Source organism: Tiliqua scincoides, chromosome 11, assembly GCF_035046505.1.
Source record: "Tiliqua scincoides isolate rTilSci1 chromosome 11, rTilSci1.hap2, whole genome shotgun sequence".
In the NCBI taxonomy this organism is placed as follows: domain Eukaryota; kingdom Metazoa; phylum Chordata; class Lepidosauria; order Squamata; family Scincidae; genus Tiliqua; species Tiliqua scincoides.
In genome coordinates, this window is record NC_089831.1 from 27,768,477 (window position 1) to 27,788,654 (window position 20,178).

General features: G+C 53.9%; 3 protein-coding genes across 3 annotated transcripts; 1 reads left to right on the plus strand and 2 right to left on the minus strand.

The window, feature by feature from the left end:
- The first annotated feature begins 4 nt into the window (after positions 1 to 4).
- On the plus strand, positions 5 to 2,531 carry RPS25 (ribosomal protein S25). Its single transcript, XM_066639663.1, has 5 exons — positions 5 to 140; positions 336 to 431; positions 1,350 to 1,533; positions 2,198 to 2,296; positions 2,467 to 2,531. The coding sequence occupies exons 1-4, from the start codon at positions 138 to 140 to the stop codon at positions 2,290 to 2,292; spliced, it is 378 nt and encodes a 125-aa protein (XP_066495760.1). The 5' UTR covers positions 5 to 137; the 3' UTR covers positions 2,293 to 2,296; positions 2,467 to 2,531.
- Positions 2,532 to 5,967: 3,436 nt separating this feature from the next.
- On the minus strand, positions 5,968 to 11,044 carry CENATAC (centrosomal AT-AC splicing factor). The gene is made up of 10 exons (XM_066639177.1): positions 10,719 to 11,044; positions 10,203 to 10,301; positions 9,596 to 9,662; positions 9,349 to 9,411; positions 8,345 to 8,412; positions 8,033 to 8,183; positions 7,727 to 7,757; positions 7,365 to 7,457; positions 7,109 to 7,241; positions 5,968 to 6,230 (listed from the first exon to the last, which is right to left on the minus strand). Exons 1-10 carry the CDS (start codon positions 11,042 to 11,044, stop codon positions 6,164 to 6,166), a joined length of 1,098 nt encoding a protein of 365 aa, XP_066495274.1. The 3' UTR covers positions 5,968 to 6,163.
- Positions 11,045 to 15,366: 4,322 nt separating this feature from the next.
- Positions 15,367 to 17,986, minus strand: FOXR1 (forkhead box R1). The gene is made up of 6 exons (XM_066639179.1): positions 17,719 to 17,986; positions 17,478 to 17,582; positions 17,045 to 17,241; positions 16,175 to 16,428; positions 15,682 to 15,914; positions 15,367 to 15,395 (listed from the first exon to the last, which is right to left on the minus strand). The coding sequence occupies exons 1-6, from the start codon at positions 17,984 to 17,986 to the stop codon at positions 15,367 to 15,369; spliced, it is 1,086 nt and encodes a 361-aa protein (XP_066495276.1).
- Positions 17,987 to 20,178: the final 2,192 nt, after the last annotated feature.

A 20,178-nucleotide genomic window follows, 5' to 3' on the forward strand; every position in this document is an offset into this window, starting at 1 on the left:
GGCGGGGCTCCGGCGCGCGGGGCGGGGCCGGAAGTGCCTGGCGCGCGGGGCTTCCCGGCCTGCCCGCGCTGCGGCCTTCCTTTCTGGCCGGAAGTCGCGCAGGAGCAGCAGCAGCGCAGCCTCGCCGCAGGACAGCCATGGTAGGCCCGGGCGGGGCGGCAGAGGCGGGCCTGGGTCTCCTTCCCCCACCGGCGCCCTCCGTTGCCCGCAGCCGGCCGGGCCCTGCTCCCCCTCCCTCCCGGGGCCCTTGTTCCCCCGCCGACACCCCCTGCCCCGGGGGCGCCGGGCGCCCTCCCTCACTGACGCCCCCTCACTGACGCCCCCCCTGCCCGCAGCCGCCCAAGGACGACAAGAAGAAGAAGGACGCCGGGAAGTCGGCCAAGAAGGACAAGGACCCCGTCAACAAGTCCGGCGGCAAGGCCAAGAAGAAGGTGCGTCCTGGGCCGAGGCCACGTGGCGCGAAGGAGGGTCGAGGCGGCCCGGGGCTGGCAGGAGCGCCCTGCCCTCTGCGGTGGTGGTGGGGAGGCAGGCGAGGCAGCGCTCTGCTGCGGGAGCGCAGGCAGAGGACGGTGGGGCAGGATCGGGCCCTGGGGGCAGGCGAGTGAGGCAGGGCTGCTGCGGAGGGGTCCAGCACCTCTGTCTCCCCCCCCCCCCCCCACAATTCCTTGTGCTGCGGCCTGTGCAAACGGGGCCCCCAGCAGAATCCCTCGCTTTGGCTGTCCTGCTCCCAGCAGCGCCCCTTGGCCCGTCCTGCACAGTCAGGGCAGTGATGCCACCAGATCCCGCCATGTGTTCCAGGAAGGTGGCTCAGCTGTGTTCTGCACCAGCCCAGGTTGCTGCCTTCAGCAAGTAAGGGGCACCTCCAGCAGGGAAGGTGTTATTAGGCCCTGCTCAGCCACAGGTGCAGCAATGTCTGAAGTTCTGCTCCTCCCGGCAGCCCCTCCTCCTGCCAGGCCCCATCTTTTCACCAGCCACGTGCACCAGAAAATGGTTGTGTGACAGTCAGGATGCAGCAGGCCAGTCGTTAAAGGCATCGCTGGTTCTGTGCAGGAAGGCTGCTAATCCTTAGCTCTTTCTTTGGGGCTGTTTTCTGATCTTCCACTCCTGGAGAGTCTACCAGGGCAGCTGCTGCATATTGAAATGCAAAATCAGTGTAAGCAAACTAGAATTGGTATTTAAAAAAAAAATATTTTAAAGGTCTTCTTTTCCTCTCTCTGGGCAAATGATGTTGCCAGAGTTCCAGCTGAACGAAGAGCAAGTAGCGGTGGTGCTGACAGCTCTGCTCCTGGCTGGCTTTGCTCAGAAGGGCTTCTAATGCTGTGATGGATATTTTGTTTTCTCTCAAGTAGAAGTGGTCCAAAGGGAAAGTCAGAGACAAGCTGAACAACCTCGTCTTGTTTGACAAAGCCACTTATGAAAAACTGTGCAAGGAGGTGCCAAACTACAAGCTCATTACCCCAGCAGTGGTCTCAGAAAGGCTGAAGATTCGAGGCTCCCTGGCTCGGGCAGCACTCCTAGAGCTGCTCAGCAAAGGTAAAAGCAGAATCCTGTTAATAATAATAATAAATAATAATAACAGGTATTTATGTACCGTCTTTATTCTAGACTTTATTCAAGGCGGTTTACATAGGCAGGCTTTATTAAATCCCTTATTAAATAGGGATTTTTACAATTTGAAAGAAGGTTCTTTCTTTCAAGAACGACTACATTCAGGTGTTTCATTCCGATCTGGCTTCACATTCTGGCCTCCATCCTCCCACGCTCAGAGCAGATGGAATTGCTCGGCTTCAGCTTGTCAGCTGCTCCAAGGTCGCACAGTGCCGGTGGCCTCGAACTGGCGACCTTGTGGATGTTATCTTCAGGCAGACGGAGGCTCTACCCTCTAGACCAGACCTCCAGTTGCTGCAGTAGATATCTCGCACCAAGTTTCTCTAGGATGCTGGTCCCCAGCACCACAGGCATGGATGAATCACAGCCGTGTTCCTGCTTACAGTATGCACGAGGATGTGCACAACTGGCATTTACCTCTGCTGCACAACCAGCATCCTAGAGAAGTAGAAATCAGTACGAATGTTTATTGTGCTTACAAATATATAGCTCATTCCCACATTGTTCTTCTATGTACATAGAGTTGGTGATCATGTGGCTTGCCTGTACAGCTTTTGTTCTACCAAATTGTACTCTTCCCTCCCAACAGGTCTAATCAAGCTTGTGTCCAAGCACAGAGCACAGGTGATTTATACTCGAAACACCAAGGGGGGTGATGCCCCAGCCGCTGGCGAGGATGCATAAAAAGGTGAGCTGTTTAGGGTTGTCCCTGGTGAGTTGAAATGCTAGCAGGCCACTGGCTTAACATAGAGGAGGTTCTAAGCCGCCCTGGGTCCTTTTTTGGGAGAAGGGCGGGATAAAAATAAAGTTTTATTATTTATTATTATTATTCTAATTAGTCTTTTGTTTGCTTTCCAGGTTCTTGAGTGGCTTGGGGACTCTTCTGTATATTCTTCTTAATAAAATAATAGAACTCTTACAAATGTGTTGTGTGATTGGAGCAGGGACAGCTGGGTGTATAGTTCTGAGCACAAAATCAATACTCAAAAACTACATCCTTTCCACTGCTGACTCATAATGCACAGTGGGGCAAAAATCAAAACTTCACATATAGGCTAATGCAGTGCTTCCCAAACATTATAGCACCTTGTTGGCATTCTTCGGTCTCGGAAGACTATGGTATTGCGTTCTGAATGGTGGTTCTGGAATAGAGTGTCCTCTCCAGTGCGCAAAGCCTGGGTAGAGTAGATATGGAGGATAGACTGTTTCCCATGCAGCAAATCCCCCCTCTCCACGTCGCTGAAATGGTCCAATGGAAAGGCAGAGGCCAATATGGTTGGTTCCAGCGGCGTCGCAGGAGTTGCCAGAACGTGACTGTGTTCAGCCATGAACTGCCTCAGGGACTCCGGCTCCGGATCTTGCCTCGAGGTTGTCTCCTGAAGCCTTTTCCATAACTGGATGTAGCCACAAAGCAGTGGAGGTTTGGGATCAGAGTTTTCCTTCTCTCAGATGAGCTGCCTTCCCAGGCTGATGAGTCCCATCTACCCAGCACCAGGACCCAGTTTTTAAAACAGTCTGTTGCAACCCACTAGACAAAAAACCCCAAAGATACAGAAATCTTTTTAATTATTAATATTATTAATATTAATTAATAATAATACATGTGCTCCAAGGCTGTTAGAAACCTTACGTTATAGTATGTGTGCATAGACCAAAATTTCTCAAACTGGGCTGGGGCACACTGTGGGTCACGAGCCAGTTTGAGAAGGATTCCCATTTATTTAATTTTTTAATATATTAGACTTGATGCTACCATGGCATGTGACAGTATTTGGGGAAATGTTATACATCTGTTCTTTTAACAGGTTACTATGTATATATTTTTGGCAAGGATAGTCAATGTGTTTTACTCCCAGGTAAGTATGGATAGGACTGCAACCTTTGAGATGTTTGGGGAATTTTTTTTAAACAGATCAGCAGCTGCTTAGGAGGATTAGGAGGATGGTTCTTTCAAAAACATACTTATTATAAGCTTAATTTGCTTAATTGATTTGCTTGTTGAATAGGGGTGATTAATTATGTAACTTGCACCCATGATGTGACGTCTGCTGGGTCCCAAAAGATTCTAAAAAATGGGTCCTGGTGCTAAAAAGTTTGAGAACCACTGGTGGACATTTGTTAGACTGTCCCTAGAAATGGAACTCAAGGGCTGTTCCCCCAAACCAGTGGTACTCAAACTTCCGGCCAGTGGCTCCCTTGACCCCCGTGGTTGTTGGCCATGACTCCCCATCATGATGTTCCTGAGGGCTGGAAGTGACATCGTTAAACAGGAAGTGGCCAGAAATATTAAATATAACATATTTATTATAATTAAACATTAAATATATATTAATATTAATTATATTAATCATATAATTAATTAAATGCAGATCTTAAAAATATATTATTAATACACAGCAATATACATGCTTTATAAATGATCAGCTGCTGAACACTGTTGGAGACAGGATGCTGGAGTAGGTAGATCTTGTCTGGTCCAGGAGGACTCATTTTTTTAAACTTTGTAAGCATACCAATAGAATTGTTTTATCAAATGAACTTTGTGAACAACCAGCCTGACCAACATTACACACACACCCCTATGGACCCCAATCCAACTAATCATTTCTTCCATTCTCCTTGGATAGGATTGAACCCTTTATTAGTTAAATTAAATTTTTCCAGCAGCTGGTGGGAAAACAAAAATAGACCATGAAAATATATCAGAGCTGATAAGGGTTTGGATAGGAAGCTGATTTGTATCCTATACTAGGAGATGCACAGCTCAAGCCTATGCATGTCTACTCAGAAGTAAGTCCCATTAGAGTAAATGGGGCTTACTCCCAGGAAAGTGTGGATAGGATTGGGTTGGCAATCACTTCATCAATGGCTGCTAAGTATTCCCTTCAAATAGCAAGACTCATCACTTTAAAAATACAGCCTTTCCTCCTCATTCAAACAAGGTTAAAATAGTACCCTTTGTCTGCTCCTGGTCAAGTAGAGTGTGTGCTTCTCTCTTCCCCCCCCCCCTTTGCCAACTGCATGGAAGCAACTTTAAGACCCCTGGTGACTGGTAAAATAGGAAGTGTTTTATTTGGGGAGGGGGAGGAAAGCAGGAAGGTTTGGAGATCAAAAGGGGGGAGTAGAAGAGGGAGGGGGTTGAAAAGAGAGATTTCACTTTGATGAGAAGCGATCCCAGGCTGGGAACTAGGAACCAACCAGACGGATCAGCAAGGGTTAGGGACTGCAAGCTGAGCATGCTCAGTACTTGCCAGATGGGGGTTGGAGTCCAAGAGCTTTGGAAACAACATGCATCACGGCAGCCTCAGAGTGGAGGGATAAGAGGGTGGGGTGGCAGCAGCCACTCGCAGTTTCTTATGCTTTAAAAAAAAGTGCAGAAGACAGGCTCGTATTCTGCCCAGGGGTGTGACAGTATAACTGTGAGAGGACATCCTGCGCCTCCCTAAAGAGCCGCGCCACACAGTTTGAATAACACTGCCCCAAACCTTTACAGTCATTCCAGGATACCTAAAAGGCTAACCTGGAGAGCAAGATGTGCAGAAAGACAAAAGGCTGAAACTGGGTTCACACATGATCTATAGCATGCCAATTACTAGAGAAAATCAGAAAAAGGTACCCAAGGGAGGACATACAAAATTATGCAGGGGATGGATAGAGGGATGTTCTTTGCCCTCTCACACACCAGAACCAGAGGGACATCCAAAACTGAGGGGCAGGAGAGTTGAACAGGCATAAGAAAATCCTTCTCATAGGATGTAGTAATGGCACCTGGTCTATATGCCTTTGAAAGGGAATTGGACAGATGTATGGAGGAAAAGGGCATCACAGGTTATAAGCTATGATGGGTTAGGTGCAACCTCCTGTTTTCAGAATAGACTACCTTACAATGTCAGTTGCAGGGGAGTGCCACTAGGTAGCAATTATCTTAGTGTGCTTCCTGAGGCATCAGGTTCGCCACTGTGAGACAAAGGAAAGGACTAGTTGGGCCCTTGGCCTGACCCAACCTCTTCAAAATCATAGCTGGAGCTTAGTGCTTCTTCAGGAAGGGAGCAAGGAAGTCTCTATCAATGTGAACATTGCCCTTCCCTGCCCTGCTGTTTCCTGAAGCTGACATTTGAGATGATTTAACCAGCCCACAGGAATACACATTTGATTCCTGTTGCATATATGCAACGTTGGGCAGAAAATGGTATGGGCCGTTCTTGTCTTTTTAAACTATGGTATAGTCCCTCCTGACACCAGTGTAGCAGTAAATAAGCTTTAAAGTTAGGGGAAGGCTTAGTTGCCTGGAGGCTATCCAGGAATGAGCTCACCATGTCTGGGGATTTTGCTTCAAGAATCATTCTGCATAAACACTGCTTTGTTTTAATTGTTTATTACAATGACACACAACTCAAGGTTCCCTGCAAAACACAAGTACACTAAATCACAGAACATATTAAAAACACTTCACAGGTCTATCTTGACATTAAAAGACCTCTTCTGTAAGTGGCAGGGGGCTCTTCCCCTCTGGCAGGCCTCTTCAGTGACTGAATTGAGCAGTGAAGGCCTTTGCTTAGCATTTGGCTTCTTTCCGTTTTGTACCAGGCTTCCTCTGTCCTGCTTCAGCTTTGAACTGATGTCTGAAAAAATAGCCAATGAGAGCAAATAAGAAGTAATGGAACACCCATTTGTGTTTCATGCCAGTTTACCCAACTATATAGATGAGATTATCTGGTCAAATTGTACAGTTCTAGGCCAAGTGGTCCTGACTTGGCCTCAACAAGATCAAAGCTGCAATTCCACCAACCAGCAGGTGCTAGCATTTCCCCAAAAGCCCATGTCAGCCTGACAGATCAAGAAAGGCATATGCCCCTCTCGACAAGACATACAGTTATGACATGCTGGGTCCTGCTCTGCACGCAGGCTGGCATCTGGGCCCTAGACAAGATTGTTGGAGGAATCTTAAAAAGTGGTTTCCTCATTGGGGGGAAGCAGAGTAGCTTCAGCAGCAGACCCCCCCCCTTTACTAGGTATCAACCCAGGGAAGCTCCCACACCCGGCTGACTGCTAATCAAGAAAGACAAACGACAATGGCTGGTTGAAGTTGCAAAAGAGAGTCATTTGCTCACGGTTCCATAGAAGCATGTTTACAGCATCTGATTATGATCAGAGGTTCACTTAACTTGAGATAGCAAGGCCCTAGAGCTGCCTCGCCCTGCATGCCATGTGCTCAAGATGGCGGCGCCAGCAGAGCCCTTCTGTGTCCCATCTTGTTAGGTCAGTGGTCAGTGAGGAAGAGAGGCATGAGAGCAAGAGAGGGCGTGCTCGGAGCAGAAAGGAAGGTTATAGGGTCTGGGCCACACCCCCAGGTAAAGGGGGTCACCAAAAGGGGACAGGTAAAGTGTAGGGTCACTGGGCCATGGCTTAACCCTTTCAGGACAGTATCCTGCCACCTCTGGACAGCAGATGGAGTTGCTCCAAACTCCAACAAAGATCTCAGCAGGTACAAGAGGCTTACCTAGACTGCCACCTCCTGCCGTGGTTCCAGACCCGCCCAAAGGAAGGCAGCCACCCTTCTCCTGTCTGAGATGTGTGATCAAAATTGGCACCCACACGATCAGGCGGGAGCTTCATCAACTTCTGTTTCTCCTCTTAAAGAAGGGGGGAAAGGTGCTGGTCACGCATAAATAGGCCCATCCCATCCCTCTCTTGATTTCTAGCAAGCAGGCCAACATCCTCCAACCAGGAAGGGTGCTGACTACAAAGCCACTCACTCTCTTTGAGGAATTCTTCATAGGAAGGTCCAATCTGCCCTTGGCTTCTCCCACTCTCCTCCTCCTCTTCCAATAGCCATGGTGGTTGGGCCCCTGGAGATGGAAAGAACAGGGTGGTGGAAGGCCCCTATTCTTGCCTTCTCCATGTATGAAGAAGGAGGCGTTTCCACAGCAATAAAATCTCTGGGGCTATTTTCTTTGCAGGTAACAGAAGAACCAATCAACACATTAAGAGCTCAGGTAAACAACATGACCAGTTGCAACTAGTGGGATGTTCCTATTTATCAAACCTCTTCACAAAACCAAAGCTGGAGCATGGTGCTGCTCCAGGAAGTGGAGCGAGCAAGCCTCTACCAACATACCTGTGTGAACATTGCCCTTCCCTGATGTTTCCTGAATATAAAAAGTGAAGAAAAGTGTGGGTCAGAAGGTGGTTCGAGGAACAAGGAGGGGTTGCAGAGACAGGCAACTGCCAGTGTTGAAGGACTGACAGGGCTTGCAACCCCAGAGCAGGGGACATTTTCTTTCCTCCCCCTCCTCTCACGGAACAAATCAAGAGGGAACTGGGATAGCAGGTCTTCTGTGTGCAGTTAAGCTGAAGGACTGAGCTGTATGCTGCACTACTACTACTCAGACCTGCCCCTTACAGTAAGAAGAGAACCTGTTACCTGGTGGCCAATGAATGTTAAGGGCTGTTCTGCTTCCAGCCAGTCTAGCTCAGACACAGTCCTCCACGGAGTGCCAGGCTGCTCGCTGGCAGAGGTAGCACTCCTACTTGGTCCTGGCCGGTCTTGCTCTTCCATGGAAAAAGCAGAGTCACTACAACAGAGAACAACCTCTGAGCCTAGCAGTTGGTGCCCCAGCAGGAGACACTCAGAGCTTGCTAAAAGCATGGTGTCAGAGAAGGAGCAGGAAGTTGTGTTTGTAACTTGAGGCATCAAGGCCACCAAGGCCAGCCAGGACTGCAGCAGCTCTCTTACCTTAGATTCCCTGAAAGGGAGTTGTGGGCAGCAGCAGTTCCATCACACAGCTTCCCCTCTGCCTGTGGCTGAGTTTGATTCAGGAAAAACAAACACTTGATCCAAGACACAATAGCAACATCTGCTTTGAGACCCACAGGTATGTGCATCACTATCACATGGAGGGGAAAAGGGTTCTACCAACAACTATCTAAAGCTGGGCAGGAGGTCTGGTCTAGAGGGTAGAGCCTCCGTCTGCCTGAAGATAACATCCACAAGGTCGCCAGTTCGAGGCACCGTGCGACCTTGAAGCAGCTGACAAGCTGAAGCCGAGCTGTTCCATCTGCTCTGAGCCTGGGAGGATGGAGGCCAGAATGTGAAACCAGATCAGAGTGAAGCATCTGGACTGTTGTGGTTCTTGAAAGATAGAGCCTTCTTTCAATTGTAAAAATCCCTATGGGGATTTAATCAGCCTGCCTATGTAAACCGCCTTGAATAAAGTCTTGAATAAAGACCAAGAAAGGCGGTATATAAATACCTGTTGTTGTTATTATTATTATACCATCAAAAGAGTCCCCCTGGCAACATCTAAGGGCTGTAAAGATCCAGAACTACCCAGTCAGTCCCCTTAGTATTCTTGACCTCCAGCCAACACTGAGAGACCAGGAGCACACGGGAGAGAGCTTTTGATGGTTTACTAGCAAAAAAGCAAAGGCTCCAGGGTGTGCCCTAAAAAGCACAACAAAGGCAGCTCATTCACACAGTTACTGTTCTTAAGGAGCTGTAAGCCTCATTCAGGACCTTCTTGCTGTGGCCTGGAAGTGCTACAAAAGGGTGATAGGAAGCAAAGGCCACAAAGTATCCCTGAGAGTAAGAGTCATGGCTGGTGCACCTGCCGCCTTCTCTAGCTGAATTCGCTGCAGATTAGCCTCATCGCTGCAGTGAAAATGACAGAGCGAACCAAGCAGGGAGACTGCTGTGAACATGAGGTGGATACAGCCCACTGGCAGCCTGGGCACACAAACCTCTAAGCAGGCCTGCACCATTTCTTTTCGACTCTGTTCCACCTTCCGGATTTGGGCTGCCGCCTGCAAAGGACAGAATGAGAATCTCAGGAAAAAGAACCTTGCGTAAGTCCAGTCCTCCCCACCGCCAAATATGAAGGGGCACATCACTGCAGTCTGTTGGTCTCCTGGGAGCTCCATAAAGCAGGCACAGTAACTAAATGAAAATCCCAACACGCAGAAGTCCAGCACCACTGCCACTCCTCACCTCTTGAATAGACTCTTCCTCTTTCGCCTCATAAGCCTCCAGAGCCTTGGTGAGCGATGCCTCGAAGCTGGAAAATAATCCAGGAGCTGGAAAACCTAAAATCCATCCACTGCACACACACACCCCCACCCACCAGAGGAGTAACTAGGATGCAGCCTGAAGGGCACCTTACACAGGTGCTACACGGGAGGGGGGGCAATATGCAAGGCAATCACTTCCAGGTTCACCCTGGAGAAGGAGGCACCTCCCACCCCGGTCCTTCTCCTGTGGGTGTGAAGCTCCCCCTTCTCCAGGGAGAACCCAGAAGTGAGATTCGGATGTCATGTGACATCATGAGGTCACTGCCCTGGGAGCCAGGGCTTCTAGTTACACCCCTGCTTGCCCATTTCTTCTCAGGAGGGCCTGCTGCAGCCACGACCAAGCAAGCCCCAGAAGGGGTGGTTGCAGGTGATGCGCTGGCCTTGCAAGCGCCACCCCAGCCTGGCCAGTGTGCTGGTGCTGCACAGACTTCCAGGCAAGGGAGTCCCGGCCCAGCAAGCCCCATCCTTGGGGACCCCCGGGAGCTAAAGCGAAGGTTTTCATCCCCCCAGGCCCCTCCCTCACTCACCGAGCGTAGTCCTGGGCAGAGAGCAGGAAGCGGGGCTTCAGCGTGGGGTCTGCCTTGTTCTCCCACCAGAAGGCGGAGGTGGCTCTCGCGTGCTCTGGGCTGCAAAGGGAAGGGGGTTGGTGGGTCTGCAGGAGGCCTGGGGCCATGGCCCCTCCCCCACCCACTCGCCTGGGGCCCGGCGCGTGGCCCCCATTGACCCGGCCAGGTACCGGAGCAGCCCCCCCCCGCAGTACAGCCAGGCAGCCCCCCCTCACCTGGGGCGCGGCCCCCACTCACCTGGCCAGGTGCCGGAGCAGCCCCCCCCCCGCAGTACAGCCAGGCAGCCCCCCACTCACCTAGGGCGCGGCCCCCACTCACCTGGCCAGGTGCCGGAGCAGCCCCCCCCGCAGTACAGCCAGGCAGCCCCCCACTCACCTGGGGCGCGGCCCCCACTCACCTGGCCAGGTGCCGGAGCAGCCCCCCCCCGCAGTACAGCCAGGCAGCCCCCCACTCACCTGGGGCGCGGCCCCCACTCACCTGGCCAGGTGCCGGAGCAGCCCCCCCTGCAGCACGGCCAGGCGGCCCCAGCGCGCGTGCGGCGCCACCTCCCGGCCGCAGCAGAGGCACCAGCAGGGGCGCAGGTGCCGGGCGGGCTCGAAGGGCTCCAGGGCCGCCCCGCGCAGGGCCCGCCTGGCCGCCGCCACCTTCTCGCCCAGGCGCGCCAGGGCCGCCCGCAGCCTCCGCTGGTGCCCGGCGCTGTGCAGGTGGCCGCGGCGGCCCCGGAAGGCGGTGCGGCGGCAGAGCGCGCAGCGGAACAGCGTCGCCGCCGCCGGAGCCCCCCCGCCGCAGCCGCCCTCCGCCATCTCGCGGGCACGAAGCGGCGGCTCGGCTGGAAGCTGCGCCCGCCCCGCCCCTGGCGGCCGCCCGCGGAACTGCAGGGTGACGTCGGTGGGCGGGAGGGAGGCGCTCTGCACGTGCTCAGGGGCACTCTTGCTTCTGCCGCACTAACCCCGCTGGCGGGAGCAAAACTCGGGTGGCTCTGCATCCCTCCGGCTTGGGCTGCAGCTGCCTCCTGTGGCCTGATGAGCGGCCGCCGGCCGAGGCCCACCCAAATAGGTAGACCTGGGCTCCCAAGTCCAGACGGGAGCCCAGTCTACCTACCCAGCAAACGGCCACAGAGGCAAGCAGCTCAAGCGGGTAGACCTGAGCCCAAGTGGAGAGCCCAGGTCTACCTGCCTGGTTGACCTGGGCTCTGAAGGTGGTGCTCATGGCCCCTCACAAACAGACACTGGATCCACCCCTGGTTCTAAGGAGATTCAGCTCTCAGAAAGCTGGGAGAATTCAGCTCAACCAGGTAGATTCCATAAATTCAAATGTTCTGTACTTTGTTTTTTAAAAGTAATGAATATTATAAAAAAGACTAGTGTTCCAATGGCGCTACTGTATTTGACTAGCATATCTTTCCTCTTGCTTTTATGTAAAGGAAATAAATTTTATTTTAATATGCATCAATGCATCAGCAATGTGTCATCAACAAATGTTAGATAGGTGCTAGACAGGCACTATATAGGTGTTAAATAGGTAGGTGTTAAATAGACGCTATATAGGTGTTAGGCATTATATAGCCGCTATATAGGTACTAGATAGGCCTAGATAGCACCATATAGGTGTTTAGATAGGTGCTAGATAGGCACTATATGAGTGTTAGATATGCGTTATATTATTACTATTATTATTAACAGTATTTATATACCGCTTTTCAACTAAAAGTTCACAAGGCGGTTTACAGAGAAAAATCAAATAACTAAATGGCTCCCTGTCCCAAAAGGGCTCAAAATCTAAAAAGATGCAAAAAGAACACCAGCAGACAGCCACTAGAAAAGACACTGCTGGGGTGAGGTGGGCCAGTTACTCTCCCCCTGCTAAAAAGAGGAGCACCCACTTGAAAAAGTGCCTCTTACCCAATTAGCAGGGGTAAATTGGCATATAGGCATATAGGCGCTATATAGGCGTTTAATAGCTGTTATGTAGGTGCTAGATAGGGGCTAGATAGGCACTAGATAGGCGTTAGATGCTGGACTGGTGCTATATAGGTGTTAAATATGCACTAGAAAGGTGTCAGGTGCTTGATAGGCGCTATATAGGTGTTAAATAGGCACTATATAGGTGTTAAATAGGTGTTATGTAAGTGTTAACTAGGCGCTACATAGGTGCTAGAAAGGTGCTACATAGCACTAGATAGACGTAGATAGGCGCTGTATAGGTGCTAGGAAGGTGCTATATAGGTGCTAGATAAGTATTATATAGGCACTAGTTAGGCACTAGATAGGGTTAGGCAGGGTTGCAGGCCTGTGTATTGCACTGCTGTGTAAATGAAAGGATATGTTGCATGTTATTTCTATGTAGGCAATACATTTTACATTGCATGCAGAGATGCATTTATTCTATGCCAATTATTGTCACATGGCTCTACAGCTAATGAATGCATCTTTCAAAAAAAAAAACAAATTACGTATTTTCTCTTCTTGAAATTTGGGTTTCAGGTCTTTGATGTTTCTCCAGACTTATCCTTTCATTTTGCCCACCAGTAGAGATCCCTGACATCATGGCCCCCTTTGAAAAAATAGTGTCCCCCCCCACCTCTAGAATCCTGGCTAGGGGCCTGGGGGCTGGTGTGTGTGTGGGTATGGATTTAGGGGTGATGTCTTTGGAATGCTATGCCTGTGCAGGGAGGCCGGGCAGCTGTGGTCATCTGGGCAGCAGTCCCTCCTCCAGCCACTGCCTGTCAGAGCTTCCTGCACCCTGAAACCCCCCCCCCTCCTTCCCAGGCTGGACAGGAAGAGAGAGGAGAAGGACTGGCTGCAGAAACAGTGTGCTGACTACCCCCTCCCCTACTGGCTTCCAGCTGCAGCTTACCCTGAGTGAGGATCCCCACCACTACCACCCAGCAGTCAAGCAAGAAGTAGCACAACAGACACAACACTTCAGGGTCAGTGCAACATCAGAATGAGAGACAGAGCGGAGTTGCCAAACACCCCACTCCCTTTGGCTCCAATAATCTTGCAAAGATCCTGCAGACACTGAAGCAGCCACAGGGGCAGTCAGAGGTGCACTGCCTGTTGAGGAATCTGCAAAGAGACTGGAGCCCGCCTGCAACTGCCACGTTCTCTGCAAGGCAGTTGGGAAAACAGTGGCCATGGCTCCAGTCCCTGCCAGGTCAGGGGGTTCCTAGCCAAGTAGAGGCCTCCCATCATCAGCCCCTGCTGGGAAGGCAGCAGTGGAAAGCAAAGTGAAGCAAGACATAATGAGTGGCAATCCAGTGGTGTCCTGGGGAAAGCAGAAGAGCGTGAGTGGAGCCAGCAGGGCATGTCTGTAACTTATGGTCGCTTAGCCTTGTTAGAGTAGGAGGGAGTTCTGTGCCAGGGGCATTTCCTTTCCCACCCTTGTGAGTGCCTCAGACCCCTGCGTGGGTTAAGGCCTCTGTTCCATGTGGACAGCTGCCCTCCGGCATCAGGAGAGCCCTGCTGGATCAGGCCAGCTCTCTGCTTCTCACAGTGGCCCACAGATGCCTCAGAGAGCACTCAAGAACACTAGATCCCTGCATTCCATTGCCACTCCCTTGCAGCTGGCATCCCTACTTATATAGCCAAGAGGTTGCCCATACCCATCAGGCTTGCAACCTGTGACGGACTGTTTCTCAATCTGTCCAATCCTGTTTTAAAGGCATCCAGGTCTTCAGGTGCCAGTGCTCCTGGAAGAAACACTCTCAGCAAGCAAGTGTTCTGAGGATGTTTGGGGCAAGGGGCAGTCAGGCAGTGGGCACCCGCTACAAAGGCAGATGGGATACCCTGCAGTGGTGATGCCAAGGATGCAGTTGGGAAACCTGGGGGAGGGACTAGGGTGCATACTGCAGTTGCAGCACACCCAGATCAGCCCTCACTCAGCAGCCTGTGTGTGCGCCTCCTGTAGGAGACACTCCAGTTTAGTGCACCCGCAAGAAGAAAGCCAAGGTGCCGTATGAGCAAAGTGCTCTTCCCATGCGTGCTCTGAGAGCAACAGGCTGTTTGTACAAAACTCTCCTTCTCCATAGTTCCCATCACCACAGTTCCTGTGGTGGCGGGGGCTCTACATATCGATACCCTCAAGCCAGAGATGTAGCACTCCATGTCACTCATCCTGCCCCCCAATTTCTGCTCTCTGGCATAGGATTAAGTGTTAGAGTGCACCTGCTGTGATTGGCTGCTGAGCAAGCTCTCTATAGTAGGTTGTGGCAGTGTGGGTGGGAGGCAGGACTCTGGGCTATTTCTGCTCTTCATTTTTTCCTACAAGCACGTTTTGACCCACGCCAACCCCAACACTGGCACAGCATCATGCAGACATTGAGTGGATCTAGAATAGGGCATCTGTCAGCTCCTCCCTGCCTACATCCCTGCAGGGGACTCACATCAGCCACAGGAGTTCCAACACAGTGGCCAAGCAGCATCCAAGGCTCTGCCACTCAGACAGGCTGAGTCTGCCACAAAGACACCTTTGCCTAAGACCAAATTTCCCTCACTGCAGAGACCCACCGAGAGCTCTCTTGAACTTGAGAATAGAACCAGAGTAAAGCCTGCAGGGGCTTCAGTCCTGTGTTAAGGTGGAGGTGACCCAGAGGCAGCAAGAAGGGAGGAACCCGGCAAAAGCAAGAAGAGGCACAACCTTTGGCACTGATGCTGAAGATTTTATTGTAGAACATTTGCATTTCTAATCCTGAGCATTGCACATTTCAATACACACGTTAACATAAAAATCTGACACCACCACCACCACCCCCCACCCTGCAGGGAACAGGAGTGCACAGCTACAGCTGAAGAGCAGCCTTGTTCTAAGAAGTCCCACCAGAGGGAAGCCGCCCTCCTCCCCCCACCCACAGCAGCTTCCAGGGACAGGCTGGCCCTCAGGTGTAGAGGCAAGTCCCGCCCATCCCGGCCAGTGACCTTGACGGATCCTCCGCTTGCAGCCTCAGGATTCGGCCACCAGAGAATGCCATGGAAGGGAAACCAACTCCACTCCACCAGGCTGTGGGCCCAGCAGCTCCCCTTAGCACAACTCTTCTGGAAGCACTGGGAAGAGCATCACTACCCTGGAAAGTCAACCCAGACTGGTGTCCACTCTACCTTCCAGAGTAAATGAAGGGCAGATGGGCTCAGAGTCCGAAGAGCGACCGCATCAGTTCTGCAAGAGAGGAGGAGAGAAATACAGCGCAGTGCCTGCAGGCAGGTGGCTTCAGCTGCTCATCTAGACAGCTCCTGCCCTACAGAAAGGGGCACTGGCACTTGGCTGCCACTCTGCAGCCAAATCAGCCCACTGGCCTGAGGAGAGTCTACCACTCAGGGGTCCATTTCACTCAGGCATGCAGCAGCACTGCTTCGGCAAGTACCTCCCTCTTGCCCCTCTCCAGGGCCAGCAGAAGGAAACTGCCCCTCCCCAGCCAGCCAGCCACCTGCCTCCTCCTGCCCACCTGGCCTCTCCATGCTCTCGTGCACCAACCCCATTGTGTCCTCCGGCAGGGCCTGAGCCTCCTCCTGAAACTTGCGCTGCCCCTCCATGGTCAGCCTCCAGAGGCGCGACTTGCGGTTCCCTTCGAGGCACACAAAGTTGGTGGTCTTCTCAAAGCTGCTGCTGAAGCAGAGGTTGTGCCGCACGGTGTTCTTCCAGCCCTCAGGAGCTGTGCGGAAGAAGGGAAAGTGCTGCCTGCCCACAAGAGACAGGGCAGCAGCTGTGGTCACTGGCTGCTCCCCCAGGTGCCCCACCATAGCGTAGGCCAGCTGGCATAAGGTTACCACCCGCACCACATGGGCTACAGGGAAGTTGGCCTTTGCTGGCCTCAACTGCGCTTCTCCAGCCAGCAGGCAGGCAGAGCAAGCCAGGCAGGAGGTGGCGCAAACCCCCTTTCCCCAGTGTTCCACCCTGGCCTGCAGATCTGCCTCCCCTGCCACTGCCAGGGCTGGTACCGTGTGAACTGGTAGATCTCCTGCACGGTCAGGCTGCTGTCCACGCTGCTGCTCAGAGCCAGGCTGATGAGGACGCAATAGTTCAGGGGCGGGCGGGGCCAGCCCCCCTGTGCCCTCCTAGGTTTCCTGCCCCGACACCGGGAGCCCTTTCCTCTCCTGGGACGGGCCTCTCCTGGGACAGGCCTGCAGGTGCCTTCTGCCTGAGGAGGAGCAGGAGAGGAGTGCGGCTGGGAGGCATCCTCTCTCTGCATGACCTATCAAGAGTCAGACACACATCAGGTCAAAGCGAGGACCTGGAAGGACCAACGCCAGGCCTGCCTTCTTCCAGGGACCCCACCCGCATCTTCCGCAGAGGCCCGGCTTCCAATAAGGCCATCTTAGCAGAAGCACCCAGGTATGGGGGGCTCTCCCATCCTGAGAGCCCTGCCTCCCCCTTTCCTCTCACACTCCAGGTGGCTGGCCAAGGGGGTGTGTCAACGCAGGCACAGGTGCTTTACTCACCATCACCCCTGAGAGTGTTTGCTGCTGCTCTTGCTGTGTTATGTTCGGGTTGCAACTTTGTATTGCATTTTTAACTAGGACTGTTGGCGGCCTGGTTGATTTTCAAATGGAAATATCAGGGTGCAAATGCTTAACACAAAGTGTAGTGTCAGTTTGGGGACCCCACTAAATTGGGGGGGGGGGAACTAGGTCCTGGTTGCAGCCAGAGAAGATCCGGGCTGCCCTGCTGGCAGACTAGAGCTCTGGCTTGTGCAAAGCCTCTGGGTCAAAGCCCCTCCTGGCCAATTGGCTGCCAGGGCTCATCTAGGGCAGCAGCACTTCCCTGTGGTGGGAGGAGGCCGAGCGGCTCCATGGCTCAGACTCAGGTACCTTCTCTGCTTCCTCACTGGGCAGGGGCAGCCGATCCTCCCAAAGGCAGGTGGAGGCAGAGCAGGGGTCCTCTGGGCCAGCAGCCGGCAGAGACCCCAACAGTGGTGGTAGCAGCACCTCCTTGGAGGTACGCCCAGGGACAGGACAGACAAGGTTGGGGTCGACCCACATCCACAGGTGGGGCTGCATGGCAGACTCTGCAGAGATCAGGAAGATACAGGATTTCAGTCTGGTACAGGCTCATGTCCGTCCGTGTGCCCCCCTGGGGCCTGCACAGCCCTACCCTCTAGCTTGTTTTAAGATGGGGGGCAGGGGACAATGCTTGGTCGCTGGAAGACGATCCCCAACTAGGCCTGGCAGCGCCCAGGCCAACCTGAGAAGCCAGAGAAAAACCCTTGGCGTCCCGCTCTCTTCCCAGCCTCCCCTTGCTTACCACTGGCCTCCAGCGGGGGAGGAGGAAGGGCTTCTACTGAACTGCATGCCAGTGGCTCCAGGTGGCCCCCCTGCAGGGCAAAAGCACTTTGCGCCTCCTCAGGAGCTAGTGGGGGAAGACAGAGACAGGCCAGTGAGTGGGCAGCCCCTGAAGACAGATCTGGGCCTTGACACAGGACGAAGCAGGGAGTCGCAGGTCCCTCTGGCTCTCCCAGGTCCCTGCGGGCACCAGCAACCCGGACCTGGCTCCCCCGCTCCAGGAAGGCGCTGCTGTGTCAGGCGCTGTACAAGCAGGCCGTCTGCACATGCTCGGGGACGCAGCGAGGCGGCCAGCTGAGCGGCTCTCCCCTGGCCGGCCGGCCGGCCGGCCCGCCCGGGGACCTCACCCTGGGGCAGCTGGTCGCAGGTGGTGCCCAGGGCCAGCTCGCGGCCCAGCGCCCAGCTCCGCAGGTCGCTGCCGCCCAGGCGCAGGCGGGCCCAGAAGGCCGGCTTCTGCAGGCGCAGCTCCATGCGCGGCGTCGGCGCGGGGCGCGGCGGGCGCGCCTCGCACCTTTCACGGCACGGGCGGGAGGGCGGCGGCGCCTGCGCGCTGGGCTGGGCTGGGCTGGGCTGGGCTGCCGCGCTGCGGAGGGCCGTCGGGGCAGGCGGATGGCAGGGAGGGAGGGGCTGGAGGCTCCCCCAAGCACCTCGGGCGCGCGAGCAGAGCAGCGGCAGATCGGGACGGGGCGCCCCGAGCCCGAAGCCTTTGCCGCCAGCCCGCGCCTTCGGGGCACGGCGCCCGCCCGGTCCCTCGGCGGACACAGCGAGCTCTTTCCTCCGCCCGTCCTCCCCCCCCCGGAAGGGAGAGCAGCGCCGCTGGCGCCCTCCCGTCGCCGTCGGGGCGTCGGAGCTTCTGCCGCGGGCCGAGCACGCTGCTCTGCGGCCCGCTCCGCCGCTGCTGCCCCTCCTGTCCGATCCCCCTCGGAGGAGCCAGCCTGCGCCCCGAGGGGAGCCGCGCCTCTCCGCCGCCTGACCCGTCGCGGAGCAGCCCGCGGGCAGCCGGGTGGCCAGAGGGAGGCCGCGGAGCACGGCGCAGCGGGAGATCCTGGCGGGGCGGCTTGGAAGGCCGGCGCCTGCCGGATTCCCTCCTCCCCGCAGTGGTCAGAGGCCGAGGCGTTTCTTGCTCCCAGCCTGCGCCCTCCCAAGAGACGTCGGTTCTCCTGGGGGGAGGCTCTCTGAGGTTTGGGGAGGGACGAGTCATCAGCAAAGGAAAGGCTTTCAAGAGAGGTCATAAGAACATAAGAACAGCCCCACTGGATCAGGCCATGGCCCATCTAGTCCAGCTTCCTGTATCTCACAGCGGCCCACCAAATGCCCCAGGGAGCACCCCAGATAACAAGGGACCTGCATCCTGGTGCCCTCCCTTGCTTCTGACATACAGCCCAATCCTACCCACACTTTCCTGGGAGTAAGCCACATTGACTCTAATGGGACTTACTTTTGAGTAGGTATGCATAGGATTGGGCTGACCGCCCATTTCTAAAATCAGGAGCTTGCATGTACACATCATGGCTTGCAACCCCTAATGGATTTTTCCTCCAGAAACTTGTCCAATCCCCTTTTAAAGGCATCCAGGCCAGATGCCATCACCACAGGTCAATACTACCTGCGTCTGTGATCTGTTTCCGTTTTGCAGGAATACAATCCTGTGGATTGCGCTGGTGTGCAAAACGAAAGGAGACGTGTGTTATTTCTATGCAGACAAATACATTTTCCATTTCGGGTTACAAGCCATGATGTGTATGTGCCATCTCCTGATTTTAGAAATGGGCTACATCAGAATGCCAGATGCAAGGGAGGGCACCAGGATGAGGTCTCTTGTTATCAGGTGAGCTCCCTGGGGCATTTGGTGGGGCCGCTGTGAGATACAGGAAGCTGGACTAGATGGGCCTTTGGCCTGATCCAGTGGGGCTGTTCTTATGTTCTTAACTACAATTCCCAGGAAGCCTTGCAGGTCTCCTGTTATCTGGTGAGCTCCCTGGGGCATTTGGTGGGCCGCTGTGAGATCCAGGAAGCTGGACTAGATGGGCCCTTGGCCTGATCCAGCAGGGCTGTTCTTATGTTCTTAACTACAATTCCCAGGAAGCCTTGCAGGTCTCTTGTTATCTGGTGTGCTCCCTGGGGCATTTGGTGGGCTGCTATGAGATACAGGAAGCTGGACTAGATGGGCCTTTGGCCTGATCCAGTGGGGCTGTTCTTATGTTCTTAACTACAATTCCCAGGAAGCCTTGCAGGTCTCCTGTTATCTGGTGAGCTCCCTGGGGCATTTGGTGGGCCGCTGTGAGATCCAGGAAGCTGGACTAGATGGGCCCTTGGCCTGATCCAGCAGGGCTGTTCTTATGTTCTTAACTACAATTCCCAGGAAGCCTTGCAGGTCTCTTGTTATCTGGTGTGCTCCCTGGGGCATTTGGTGGGCTGCTATGAGATACAGGAAGCTGGACTAGATGGGCCTTTGGCCTGATCCAGTGGGGCTGTTCTTATGTTCTTAACTACAATTCCCAGGAAGCCTTGCAGGTCTCTTGTTATCTGGTGTGCTCCCTGGGGCGTTTGGTGGGCCGCTGTGAGATACAGGAAGCTGAACTAGATGGGCCTCTGGCCTGATCCAGTGGGGCTGTTCTGATGTTCTTATTTTACATTGCATACTGAGATGCATTTATTCCGGG